Below are 14,458 nucleotides of genomic sequence, written 5' to 3' on the forward strand. Positions count from 1 at the left end.
AACGCCCAAAAGCAGCAATCTGTGTCCGCAAATGTTGGAGATGGGTTTCGTCCTCAGAAATACGCGCAGTCGTCGACTGAGCCATATTTTCGAGAGTAGAAAGTCGGGAACTGAGAAGCCAAGCGAAGGTTCGTCTGAACATTCCCGTTTTCCAAAGTGGTAACACGCTAGTCGAAACTCTGGAAAGTAGTTGGAGATGGGTTTCGCCCTCAGAAATACGCGCAGTCGTCGACTGATCCATATTTTCGAGAGTAGAAAGTCGAGAACTGAGAAGCGAAGGTTCGTCTGAACATTCGCGTTTTCCAGAGTGGTAACACGCTGGTCGAAACTCTGGAAAGTAGTTGTAATCCATGTATAGAGAGCATGCGTGAATGGAACTTGGATGTTACCTGGCGCGTCGTCACGTTGCACATCTGAGTTGGAGGAATCCATGGCGAAGTGCGTGAAAAACTGGAAAATTCACGCAAAACCAAGCCTTTTCTGCACTTTTCGGTCGCGAAAAGTGGAACTTTGAAGATCTCTATGCGTAGGCGTGAGCGTCGGAACGCAAGCAGGTGATGGCGGGAGCGCGGGAGCAGGTGAGAGAGAGGAGGCGCGAGAGAGAAGCAGGAGACTTGAGAAATGAGTTCTCCGTAACTTGTAAGTCTCTCTAAGTGACTTTTTTAACAATGGGCAGGGTTCATGAACACTTTAACTTAAAAAAGTAAAGTGTCCAGACTATATTTTAATATAAGTGGCCTTGGTCACATTAATTAATGGGCACCCTTCTTAAAAAAAAAACAACACAACCTTCCCAGCGTAAAAAAAAAAGGTGCAGCGCTGAGGCTGCCGCGTGGAAATTGCGAAGGAAAGAGGGGGCGTGTGGTTGCCCGTGGCTAGCATACGCAAGGAGCGCCAGGTAGGAGCCAGCGTTGCAAGTGAATTCCACTCCAGCAACTCCTTCCCTGCAGAAAAAAAACTCACGCTACAAGAGAAGGGTACCTACAGAGAAAGCCGCACCACAGAGAGAGGTATCTGCATCTCTCTCTCTCTCTCTCTCTCTATATATATATATATATATATATATATATATATATATATATATATATATATATATATATATAGATATAGATATATATATATATATATATATATATAGATATATATATAGATATATATATATATATATGCTTCGCACAGAAAGACTTAGAGAGAGAGAGGTAGTTCAAAAGGATATAGTATGCTGATTTTTAATCCAAAACCAGCGATTTAATAAGTAATCCTTCAATTTTTGTCAAAAATCAATAGAATTCATTGAAAAATTCCATTTTTAAGCATTCCCGCTTGCCGAATTGCTGAATTTTATCAAAAATCAGCAAAAAGCACATCAAATTTCACCTGCAAACATATTCATGAGAAGAAAACAATCGAGTAAACGGTTAATTCATCAAGAATTGCATGAAATGGTAATTATCCGACTTAAATCAGTCTGTAGGTGTGCACACAGTCCTTCGTGCAGCCAAGCCGGCTCTGATACCATGAAACGAACGCGGAGAAAGGATCTCCCGGCCACACGGACCGCCTACAGACACGCGTCTGACGAACCACTCGACCATAGCCACCATCCAGCAGCTCCCCCGTGCTGGGGCCAGCGTCCGAGGACGTAGGCGTGCACCTGTAAGACCAGGCATCCCATACCACCCGGCCTCATCTCCTCGAGGTGACCTCGCGCACTCCTAGCCTCGCGGGCTAACCACTGGCACTCTGTCAGTGGGGGTCGATAACTGCAAATGAGGCCTTGGACTCCCTTTTATAATAATGGCCGGCCACACTGGCCAGGTTCACACTACGTCCGCCCGGACACTGGACGCCCATCCCGACGGCATCTGGGCTAGATCCCCTCTCCTGTGAGTGGGACATAACAACGTTGCATGTTCGCCTGCGAATCGTTCAAAGTATTCTGATGGGATATGTTCAGTTCTTTCTGCCACTGTTGCATTGGCCTCGCCATTGTCTTGATTCTCTTATGTCAACCATTCTATTTTATTTGTGGCGAACTCATGCACACAAAAAAGGGTTGCAATTGATGTCGATGGAGAAGCTTTGTACACCTAAACGTTTTGGTGGTCTGAATTTTTTAGACTCGCGGAGGCATGTTCTTGCGCGGAAAGCTATGTTATTGCCTGGACTCTTATGTTTGCATACTTGAGCCAGCATGTTGCTACGTCTTCAGTTGGTCACTAGCAATTGACTATTTGGGAGGTTTTGTTTGGTAAGATGGACGGACACATTCCCTGGATGCCTGTTCGCTTCCACTTTGCTCTCTGCTTGGAAAGAGGTTACAGTTCATCTTTCGTGGAATGCACGGCACAAAGGAAATTTGCTTCGTTTGGAGAGCCTTCATTGGAGCCGGGCTTTCTCTCTTACTTTGGTTGACCGCTCGCCTCGCCAGGCATACTCTCTCTCTCTCTTGCCATGGCATTTGGGTGGTTGAGGATGCGGTGGATGCAGCCGGATTCACTTTCGAGTTTCCCTTCGCCGCTCTCCGATTTGGATCGGGCATGCATTACCGTCTGTTCTGGAGACAACTGCAGCAAATGCTGGTTGATTTTTTACCCGTTTCGCCTTTGCTCGATGGCGATCGCATGTCGGATTGGAATCTCCGGGAAACGCCCTTTCAGGATATTTTTACTGGTTGAGTTTATGCTCTTCTTCTCCCTCAGCCTTGGCTTGTTGATCCTTGTAATGCTCTTTGGCACATGCATAAATCTGACATCTGGTGGAGAAAGCTTCTTCTGCTTTGTGGAAAAGCCATTTGCCTTTGAAGGAGCGGTTGTTTGCTTGGTGTGCTTCCGGTGGGCACTTTTCTTAGAGCATGCCATATTCGCCCTTCATCTTGTGTCTGTTGCTCGACTACGAAAGAGGATGTTTGTCACTTGTTGATTGCTGCATTACTCGAGATTTCCTTCGCCGCGTATTGGCGTGCATGCAGCTCCGTTTACCCACAACTATCTTTCATAAACGGTTATGGGCATTTGGCATTTTCTTGCCGGCGTTGCAACGCTTCGCAGTCTTCTTCATGTGGGTCAGATTTTGGGCTTACTGGACCCTATGGCGACAGCGTAATGGCTATATGTTCCATTGCATTCATGCAGATCCCTTCCCATTTTTCAAGCTCTCTCTGAGGCAATCTTTGCAGTTAGCCTTGGAAGTTGGTGATGTCACCCCAAAGATACATCAGCTTTCCTATGAATGATTTTAGCCTTTTTCTATACAGCCGAACACTTTTTTGTTCCTTCCCTTGTACATGATCTTTTTGGTGCATTTTCCTCGCTTTGAGGTTTCCCACTGGTAAATTAATCAAATCGATTTACAAAAAAGTGTGTGTATGTGTGTGTGTGTGGGGGGGGGGGGAGATGAAATGAAATGAAATGTTATATTAACGTCTTCAAAGTGCCAAAATGACCTATGAGACCAAAAGGTTACATCCATGTGTGACTCTAGTACAGTGTCAAGGGAACATAAAGATAAAAACAAATGAGGGTACCTAGAGTGGGTAGGTATGTAAGCCTAACTTACATCATCATCATCATCATCCACATCCTCATCACAGAATACTTAAGCTCTAAACATATGGGAGGGGTACAATCACATGAGGGCTAATGAGGTGCACAGTCACAGTGGGGAAAGTAGCCAAGAGTGATCATCCCATGAACTCTCTCATGGCTCTCTGTAGTATGGCCCTCTATAAAATGTAGTGATCTGCCTTTGTATGGATCCTCTATGTGTAGGTCCTCTGCTCCTAAGGGTAGTCTCTCTGAGTCTACGGATCTCTAGCAAGACGAGACCTAGGCACCTCTGATTATAGTAATCCACGATTAAGCAATGAAACCGGCAGATCTCATAGTATGCTATGCATTGGCAGACATAGTGCTCCTCTGTCTTTGGCTCTCTCTGGCAAACCTGGCATAATCTCTCCTTTGGGGGTATACCTCTGTATCAGCCAGTCTCTATCCTCAATTGGTGAGGTGAGATGCGTAGCTGACCAATAACACATCTAATGCCATGAGATAGGTGGCTGTCCATGTACTTCGGGCGTGAGATAAACCCATCATCTGTCGTGCGGAGAAGATGATCTCGAGAAAAAGCCATCTCCGTTCCCAACTCATGTGACGGAGACAGCCAAGTCCTCCTAGTATCCAGCTGAATGAGATCATGTCTGATAATCTTGCTAATTTCTGAATGTGTGAGAATAGAGAGATGGTGCATCCAGGGAATACTGAAAAGGGGGCAGCCTGTCCATACTAATCCCCGCTTCTTTTCCTGGTGTTTCTGTTTTCTGCTTGGCTTGCCTGCGATGTTATTTGTTCGCTGCAGTTTTGGTTTCCACCCAGGTAATTTTGTTTGGTTTTTTGCATGGTTGGTTTGTTTTTGCTTGTGGTTTTTGTTTTGCATGTTGTCTGCTTTGCATGGTGGAATGTTTGTGCATGCTTGTGTTTGCGTGTTGGCCTATTCTACTGTTTGCTTCTCTTTCTAATTCACCTGTTTGTGGATCTGTTGAAAGAGCTGGGTTGGCTGGTGGATGGACGGGGTCTGGTCTGTGGAGGGAGGGTGGTTAAGCCACTGGTCAGTCGGGAATTCAGCAGGTCGTGGTGGTCTTCAAAGTGCTGCATCGCTTGGAAGAGGTTTTCAGGAAGATTTTTGTTACCTTGTGGATCTTCAGCTCGATGTTCCATTTTTGCCCCCTCAACATGTATCTTTATCTTGTCTTGATCCTGAGGGTTTTTCCTCGGCTATGTTTCCATTGAAGATCTTGAGGGTTTTTTTTTACCTAGGGTTACATAGCGAATTTTGTCTTAAGCCATGCTTTGTAAATTGGCAAGCCCAACATTTTTAGAGAGAGAGAGAGAGAGAGAGAGGTTTGCTTTTTAGTTGCTAGGGAAGGTGGGTTTCAATTTTCCAATCGCGCTGACACTTGCACACTATGTGGTGAGCTGGATTTTCATGGCCATCCTCAACGCTCTATCTTTGATACCGGGAGCACCAGCTTCAAAAACCCCACTTACCTCCTTAGTTGCTCTTGGAGTTATCATGTCATTTGCCAGTGGCCTTGCTAATGTAAGCCTGAAGTATAACAGGTAAAATATCAACTCGGTCCGTTTTCTGCTTAAATACAAGATACCTTTTTTTATTTCTTTTGGTTTTGTTTTGCTGACATGGTACTTGTGAGTTGGATTGACCCAGTGTAGGTTTCTATCAGATGGCAAAGCTTTCAGTAACTCCAACTATTGTTTTTACTGAGTGGGCATGTTTTAGGAAGCGCATATCTTTCCAGAAGGTGACTTTCACTATTACGTCGTACTGTTATCCTCCTTGCAAAGGTTGATGTAGACATTTTCTCAATACAGGCACTTTCACTAGCTGTCGTCTCTTTTGGTGTAGCTATTGCCACAGTCACAGATGTAGAGTTCAACCTATTTGGAGCCATGGTTGCATTGGCTTGGATAGTGCCTAGTGCTGCCAACAAGATTCTGTGGTCTACATTGCAGCAAAGGGATAACTGGACTGCTCTTGCGTAAGTCAAATGCTTGTTGTTCATCAGGTTGTTTGCATTGGATTTGTGAGGTATAAATGTATGATTAGAAGGCGTGGTGTCAGGCTGATGTGGCGCACGACTCCATTGACTGTGTTGTCACTGGTAGCCCTTATGCCATGCCTGGACCCACCTGGGCTCCTTTCATTCTCTTGGAGTCTCACGAATACAATTGCTATATTCGTCTCGGCCATCTTTGGCTTTTTGCTGCAATGGTCTGGTGCATTGGCCTTGGGGTGAGATACTAACTGTTCAACTAGAAGCTGTCTGACCTCTCTCTCTCTCTCTCTCTCTCTCTCTCTCTCTCTCTCACACACACACACACACTCATCAGTCTCACACTCACTTTGCATTCACTTGCACTCCAAGTCTCGCTCTCACTAAACGTCACTGAGTCATATTTCACAGCGCGGGATCACTCGCTGAGCGATCTGGAACCCTGTGCATTAGCAGATGGTTGATATCAGACTCACCCACGTCCACTTTTGACACACAGAAGAGAAGAAAGCATTTGGGTCCTCACAGAGCGTGTGTTGCCTTAAATGCAGGGCAACATGTGCAACCACACATGTGGTGCTAGGTCAATTCAAAACATGTGTCATTCTGCTGGGTGGGTTCCTGCTATTTGAGGCGAACCCCGGTGCTCAGAGCTTGTGCGGTGCTACAATGGCATTGAGTGGAATGGCAATGTACACATTCCTTAATCTGCAACTAGAGGGGAACAATGAAACAAGTGGAAAGCAGGTGTTACATAAGCAGTCGATCCTTCGGCCCCACCTCAGGGGGAACAAATTGTCTACTGTGGAAAACCAAGCATCGGATTTGGTTTAAACTTTTTTTTTGACTTATGTAGCCTATGACACGTGAATTTTACCCCTTCTTGTATCATTTTGTTGTGCAGCCCTGACGAAGCAATGGACACAAATGTCTACACGACGTTCTTTCAGACCAAAAATTGCAAAAGCAGACGAAAATGTGTAGTGGTTTGGCTTTGGAAAATAGGGATTTTGCACAAGTTCGTTCTTACGCCTGTAAGAGCCGGCGGGTCTCATTTTTAGGAGACAAGTTCCTTAATTCTAGTGAACTCACGAAGAATATCAAGCGTTTTCTTTGTACTAGCACCTTTTGTGGAATACTAACGACTCAAAATTCACTCACAGAAAGCGTGTAGTGTCTTGAAATGGAGACTTTCACATCATGGCCTTCACTTCACAAAAGTGCAGTCTTTTAAAATAGAAAGTCTAACATCGTGCAACCAATCAAGGTAGATTTTCTTATACTAGTGCTACCATTCAATAATACAATTTAACAATGAAATCACTAAAATCCTTAGCTCATAGGGGGACCCTGCTCTAATCTACATTAGGAATATGAATGTTTCATTCATAGGGACACGCTTATTATTAAGATTGCAGTGCTGAAAAGTGGAGAAAGATGGACGGAAGCTTGTTAAGATTGTGGGCTGAATTTATCACAATCCACAATCCTTTGTAGTTGTAGAATTTCGCAGTTGTTTACTCCGACAATTAGACAATGCTATCCACAAACGTACAATGGGCTTATAAAGGTTTACCCGTTGTTAAAATAGAGCATGTGACACCTCTGCATACATAGATAAGTCAACTTATGTCCTTTTGCATTCCTATGAAAAATGGCACACCTTGCTTGTAACTTGCTTTGGATTTATGCTTCTCAATACAACAAACTACACATTTCATTTTGAGCATGCTCACTAGTATTCAAGTAACTTGTGCTCATGTGATTCATGCATAGGTGGTCCTTGCCATTCACGTGTGAATTCTTCACCAAGTTAGTACATATCCATTAATTTCACTAGGGTTATGACATATGTCCTTGTGTGCATCTTGAATATTTAGCTTTTCATCACACACAATTGGCATGGCAATTGGCTTTTGAACGAATGTGCAAATTCTTTTAATGTATGCACGGGCGTTCAAAGTTCAAAACGAGGCCAACTAAAATACCACTTCTAAAGCCATTGAGTTTTGAGCACTTGCAACAAACATGAGGTCAAAGCTTGTGAGCCATAGCAATAAGATTGGAAGCTAAGAGCTTATGATTTGGCCCCATAAGCTCTAAATATGATAGAAGCCCCTTAGGTTAGGACACCCAATTGCATCATCAGTTGCTATAATTCAACTCTCGTTATCCCAATTTTGACCCATTAAGGCTCGATGACTAGTGCCAATAGCAAGGGAGTGGTGGCTATGGAAGTTGTCCTCACACACAAGTAATTAAGGCAAGGTCTCTTAGTTAAAGCATTCTCCTAAGTCCTTAATCAGTCCCCAAGATTGAGGAATTTAAGAGCTACCCATAAGGAACTAGCACTCAATCATTGAAACCTTGTTTCTTTCATAGCAACAAATCTCAAGAGATTGATTCAATCTTTTGAAGGTTATAATTTTAAAGCTTCAAAGGGTGGACAAAGGAGGTACACTATAGTATTTTTCAAGTATTCTTTTTTACTTTTTCAAGACATTCAAGCTCTAGGTGGTTCCATCACATTCCACTTAAACCTATCATACTCAAGGTCCAAGGGGGAGTCTGTAACAAAGGTAACTTATTTATAGTTTTAGGAAATCGAACTTTATATAAATCCTTGATTGTTGTGATATATTTATCAATTATAGCCACCCTCTCTAACATGTATGTAATTATGTGGTGATGGTGTTGTGATTATCCTATTGTGAAGGAGCTAGATGCTCCATGTACTATTAGTACCTCTCCTCCCTACACATTTCTCTCATTGAGATCATTGCCAAATTTAGGGAGTAGGCTTCCATGCATGGCAAGCCCAAGGTCAAACATGCCTAATGAAGAATTTGGGGGGATTTTCAACCCTCCTCCACAATCAAGATGTCGTGGCTACAAGGAACCAAGCTACCGAATTCCAAGTGAAGGATGAGCAAGCCTGGAGCACAATTATTGTCTCCCTTTATGACATTTTCCTTCGAGCATGGTAAACCTTGGGGAACCTCTTTAGTGCAAAGGCCAAGCACTCAAGATATCCCTCCAGATGTAATTGTATGGTCTTACCATGGAGGAGATGTGAAGAGCTCTCAAGCGCAATCGATAGGCCTTAAAGCATTTGCACATAGTTAGTCTATGTTGAAGGTCCAATGGATGAAGATGATAAGGTAGACATCCAACTTGAAGCTCTACCTAAGGAGAAAAATTAGATTGTCCTTGTTTTGAGGGACAAGAAGCTAATTCTTGACCTCCAGAATCTCATAACTCTCTCCAAGAGGAGAGACTTGAAGAAGAAGATCAAAGGCCCACCAAAGGAGGAGCATAGTGTACGTAAATTTGCAACAATCTCCATGAGGTTAACTAAGTCAAGCCGAAAATTTAATCAAGGGTCAAAGTGTATTTATTGTGATAACACAAATCAACTTTCTAAGAATTGCTTTAATCTCATTTAGGATGCACTCAATGTTGGAAAAAGAACTATCAATCAGACAAATGTTGGTTCAAGGACAAGAAGGAGAAGCCAACAAAAAACAAGGACAAAGGTAAAGCACATGTAGTTAAGCAAAAAAATTCCTCTTTTTGTATGTCATATGATGACATAATGTAAAAGCAGAGTCTAAGTCACCCTACTTCATGGGACGCACGAGAAATAGAAGTTCATATTAGCTCAATAGGTTGGTATCTTCTTGTGTAAGCCCATCAATTCCAAGGGAGGGACAGTTCATGTAGCTCTCACATCCTCTATCAAGTTTCAGGCTTAATAAGAAAAGGTTAAGGGGAGGAATTGTTGGTAAGTTCTTCCTTATCAAGTAGTGGGCAATCCCTCTAGATTAGTCATGTCATTGTCTATTCATAGAACATATATTTACCATGTATCTACACATTAGTTGCCACTCAAAGCTATCACCGATGGTATCAATAGGGATTTGTCCCTCAACCTATATATAAAGAGCATCAATGTGCTCTCCTTTTCAAATTTAAATGTAAAGTCTTTGTAGTTTGTTTTCAATCTTTGAGTATTTTGTGTGTGTGTGTGTGTGTGTGTGTGTGTGTGTGTGTGTGTGTGTGTGTGTGTGTGTGAGAGAGAGAGAGAGAGAGAGAGAGAGAGAGAGAGAGAGAGAGAGACTGACCATGAGTGCAAGTTTGGTGAACCCCTAGGGACTTTCACAATTGGTGCATAGATTCAATCTAGAATTGATTGAGCTCACGCTAGCATACATCTGCACATTGTCACTTGATGCACCATCTTAAGAATATATTGCACATTTGGCCCAATATGACAGCAACCTAGAATATGACAAAACCATAAATGTATCTAGCATTCACACTCCATATCATGGACGAGTGTTCACACATGCTATCTATATCCATCCATGCGCAAATTAGCAAATGCATGTAGTGTGCATTTTATAGAAATTACTGCAAAAAATTATCGCTCTAATCTTAATGAGATTAAGTTGATTATATTCTAGAAGCATCATAGAGGGACCAATCTCTACTTACAAAGGATGGTCCTTCTCACTAATCTATATTAGCCTTCGCAATTATGGTGCCAATGCAAGTGAGGCACTGTAATGGACAACTATAGATAGCTTGGTGAGCACTAGCATATAAATGTCAAGACATGGAGAGTCTACTCAATTAGATCACAGAAACTACACAAGCTTATCAGGTTTTGTGGAAGGTGTTAATCGTTTATTCTTTTTTAATCAAGAAATCCTAAATGCACTAGAGAGCCATTCACTTTACCTTATTTGTTGGTGAAGATGGCCAAATGACATTTGAGTGACTTGAAATTTTAAGAGACTTCTACTCATTCATGCGCAGAAACCTCAAGCCAGCCATTTTCCTTATTGTCAACACTTGAATTGTTGAGGTACGTTTGAAAACATCAACAAACTAGTTCCATCAAATGGAAGCAAATGATCTCCTTAATCCCTTAGGTGTGCAATGCAATCTACACCTCAAAACTTACACATTTAAGCTTCATAATGCACAAACAAAGTATTCTACAAGAGGATCAACAAGAAGAAGTAGGGGGTTTGGCACCTTCATAGCCTAAGTGGAAGGGACAACCCATAGAGCACTGGAGGTACAAGGAGGAAAGCTCCCTTCTGTTTATGGTAGCTTTCTATAGCAAGATACTAATTTCTAATCCAAAAATACCCTAAGAGATTCCTTAACATTGATATGTATACCTAGGGTTCTCATTGAGTTCACTGTTTGTCATTATAGAAAAATTTGGAGTTTTAAATGATAAAGGTTACATGCGAAGAGCATTGGTCCCCTTCAGCAGCTCAAAAATTTGTAAGGGTGCAATTGTTAGGCTCAAGAAACATGACTCCATCAAGATTTATTAGTGCAATGTGAACATTATTGAGAGGATTGGATAACAATGACCCCCACATTGAAATGGATCTAACAGGGCATACACTAGTACTTTGGATGAAAGGGTTGTCAAGATAAAGCAATGAAAGGGTTGTCAAAATAGAGCGGCTTTGAATACCAATTTCAGAGTTTCTTGGCCCACGATAAATAATGTAGCAATGGTACTACCAATGTACTTGAGTGGACCTAAATTCCCTCATATGGCTTGGCAATAAAAAGAGTAGCCGGTTGTAAGGCTCAGCGATTAGCAAGTGGTACTTCCATTAGCATGGCACTGAGTAGTAGAGTGTTCCTGCCTCTTGCTTGGTCTTCCAATTGTAGTAGATTGGTGAGCATTGATGTATAGTGCCCAAAGGACGTGTTCTTTAGCGAGAATTTTCCAATGAGTGCTATCTTGGACTCTGACGAGTAGATCCCCCCCAAGATTCTTTTGATCCACTGACTCTATTTAGGTCAATACATAATAACAAACTACACATAATGCACACTTCAGAATAGCCAAAAACATTTTGTTAATCATAGAGTAAAGCACCATTTACATTTATGATGCTCAACCTTTTGTACTCCATTAGAGCATTTTATTGTTGCAAAGAGAGGTGGAGACATCTACAATAACAAAAGAAAGCATACATCGAACAAACGATAGTGTGAAAAGACTATAACAACAAAAAAACAATCATAGAGGATGTTACTAATTTTGTTGACCCCATCGTTACCTTCCTCAAGGACAGTCACATTATGCACTTGCGGCTGGGACACAAAATACTCCCTTCATACCACCTGAATCCAACACTCCACATGTATGCAAAGTGCATTGCACTTGTAGGCGTCAAAATATAACATCTCCTCCCAATTTTGAATGGCGTTTTAGGCAAGTGCAATTCAATTATCTACCTCCTCTTGATTATGTTGGTTTAGAAAAATGAATGTGCAGAAGTTCAGGGTGAGAAAGGGCTCTTGGACAGCCTCAAGAAATCAAGTGTGAGGATGGCCATGCTTTAAAGGTGCACCTACTATGCTTTACATAGAAATATGCAAGGTACATCGTTTGGCTAGTTAGTACTCCTTGCCAATGTGATTTATTACTTTATTCTTGGTAGGTGCATCCATTATTTCTTTATTTATTCTCAAAATAAATATTGTTTTTGAGCCGACAGCTGAAATGTCGAATATGGTTACATATTGACAACACATATAGATTATTAAGCACACAGAAGAAAACGTATTAAAACCACTTTATTCATAATAAATATTTGCATTTGCAAGGAGGACCCTCAAAGGCCCATGACCCACAAAGGCCCAATGCATCATGGCCATTACATCTATTAAAAACAAGGTCTACCTCTAGGCATCCGCAAACGTAGACCTAATAAGAATGATCTCTACCCACATGATGCAACTGCCATGGGGGACAATTAAGGTGCCAGTAGAGAGAGAGATGTATAGAGATTGAAGGCAAACCTCTGATGTGGCATTTGTAGACAGCAAATGAAAGACACTAAAATAAAAAGTAAATAGAAAATTGAGAATGACATTCCAATAATCCGTGACAAAATATCTTCATATAATTTGAAAACAACAAAAGAGTCATAGGTTGAACATCTCAAGAGAGTTTGCATCATAAATGAGACAAAATGCATCTAATAATTCATAAACCATAACAATATCAAATATACCATGGTCAAGGCTTTGGCCGTGGAAAGTGAGGCGATAGCTATGGTGTCAGGGGGAAAAGTAGCCTTTGCAATAGTGGATGATGTGCCTCTAAGGGTAAGATTTCCACCATCAATGGAGGTGGGTCCATGATTATGCAATGTGGCAGCTATGGTGAGCCATAAATTGACCATGACGCCCCTAAAGAGTGGTGTGCACTCGATGGTGGATAATCAAGTAGCAACAGGCATGGATGGACCTACGATTGAGAGGCACGTATCTAAATCCACTTACTTTCCATGTTGATGGACTATGACACTCACCAAAGAATGGTGTCATACCCAATTCTCTATGCAAACACTACTAAGGCTCAATAAGTCCATGGAAAACCGTGGTATCAAGCTCGATGTTGATGCAATGCCTTTGAAGCGTAGACATCCGCCAGCAAGCCATTGTAACTAGCAATGCAATCTAGTACCATGTCACCGACTCTCATAAACTTCTTAAGAATCCACCTACAAAATGAGGACATGCACATTACAATGAATGCAATCAATATTTGTAATGTGTGATGTTTTGTAGGATGACAAGAAAACTTACCAAAGCAAGAAACTCATTATTATCTACTCCGAGATGGAATGTTTCTTTGCCACTTTCAACTATCCATGGAGACTCTTGAAGTGGCTCTCCAAGCATGTCATCATTGGTGTTGAATCCTTCCCCATGTACAGCAACCTCTCTAGCTCCCCGATCATAAAAAGGCACTTATTAAGGCCCATCAAATTCATGAAAGACCATGGCAAGTACTAGAGTCATCATGCTAAAACAAACATCATGAGGCCATAATGTAAGACACATTCTGCACAAAACAGGACACGAGTATGGTTGGGATATATACCACATTAGTGAAATCACCAATAGTGGCATATGTGCGCTCAAGCATGCACATAAAAGTCGTGCCTAGATGTCGAGAGTGACATGTTTGAGCCTCTTGTGTGACAATAAATAGACAGGATGCTACAATGATGACATTGAGAAAGAGAAACTCCATTGCCAAGATGAACATACTCTCCACAAGTCCCGAGGAGTATTTTTTATGCAGGTATGCCATAATTTGCATTGAGTCAAGAAGTCCATCCATACTAAACACATGAGTCCAGTGTAAGATAGAGATATTAAAGACCGGCAGACATCTCGTAGACTCCTACAAAGTATGAAACATTACAATGAACTTTGCACACTAGTGTTAAGCATGAAACATAGATTAGACACTTACTCAAGTGTGATCATCCAATCATCGAGCACATAACGTGAATGGTTAATATTCCATGTATAGTAACGTGAAACAGAGCTACTCTAGCAACAATGTGTGGAACCATGTTTGCATCCATCATCTAAAAGAGACTCTATAGCTACACTTACCATGCTATGCCTCTGCCTCATGCTACCGTACCACATGATACCTGACCTCTATGTGTTTCGACTTGGAGTGAAACACGGGGTTCTTTGCTAACGCATTGGCACTCTGACTGTCACAATGTAGCACTAGAGTCTGGTGTATACCAAACTCTCCCACTAGACGAGATCACCACACAGCTTCCTTATTGGAACCAGAAGCTGCAACATACTCTGCCTCAGTGGTGGAAGATGAAGTGCAATTTTGGATACATGACCTCCAATTTTGGATACAGCTTCTGGTTCCTTACTGGAACCAGAAGCTGCAACATACTCTGCCTCAGTGGTGGAAGATGAAGTGCAATTTTGGATACATGACCTCCAAGAAATTGCCGCTCCAGCGAACAAGAAAACGTAGCCAGATGTGGATCACCTAGTGTCCACACAATCCGCATAATC

The 14,458-nt window shown here is 42.0% G+C and overlaps 1 protein-coding gene across 5 annotated transcripts in view; it reads left to right on the plus strand.

The window, feature by feature from the left end:
- The window catches only part of LOC147441829 (nucleotide-sugar uncharacterized transporter 2-like), a 58,307-nt gene extending 51,572 nt beyond the window's left edge, over positions 1-6,735 (plus strand). For 3 of the 5 annotated variants that reach the window (XM_086528223.1, XM_086528225.1, XM_086528224.1), the window contains exons 4-8: positions 4,912-5,117; positions 5,224-5,317; positions 5,388-5,554; positions 5,638-5,808; positions 6,121-6,735. In XM_086528223.1, the coding sequence (XP_086384349.1) occupies positions 4,912-5,117; positions 5,224-5,317; positions 5,388-5,554; positions 5,638-5,808; positions 6,121-6,403 (921 nt within the window). In that variant the 3' untranslated portion in view covers positions 6,404-6,735. Of the gene's footprint in view, positions 1-4,911; positions 5,118-5,223; positions 5,318-5,387; positions 5,555-5,637; positions 5,813-6,120 lie in introns of those variants that run through there. The other 2 variants (XM_086528226.1, XM_086528227.1) reach the window with 2 other exon arrangements.
- The last annotated feature ends 7,723 nt before the right edge of the window (positions 6,736-14,458 follow it).

Source organism: Adiantum capillus-veneris, chromosome 14 (genome assembly GCF_014529385.1).
Source record: "Adiantum capillus-veneris isolate H3 chromosome 14, ASM1452938v2, whole genome shotgun sequence".
Lineage (NCBI taxonomy): Eukaryota > Viridiplantae > Streptophyta > Polypodiopsida > Polypodiales > Pteridaceae > Adiantum > Adiantum capillus-veneris.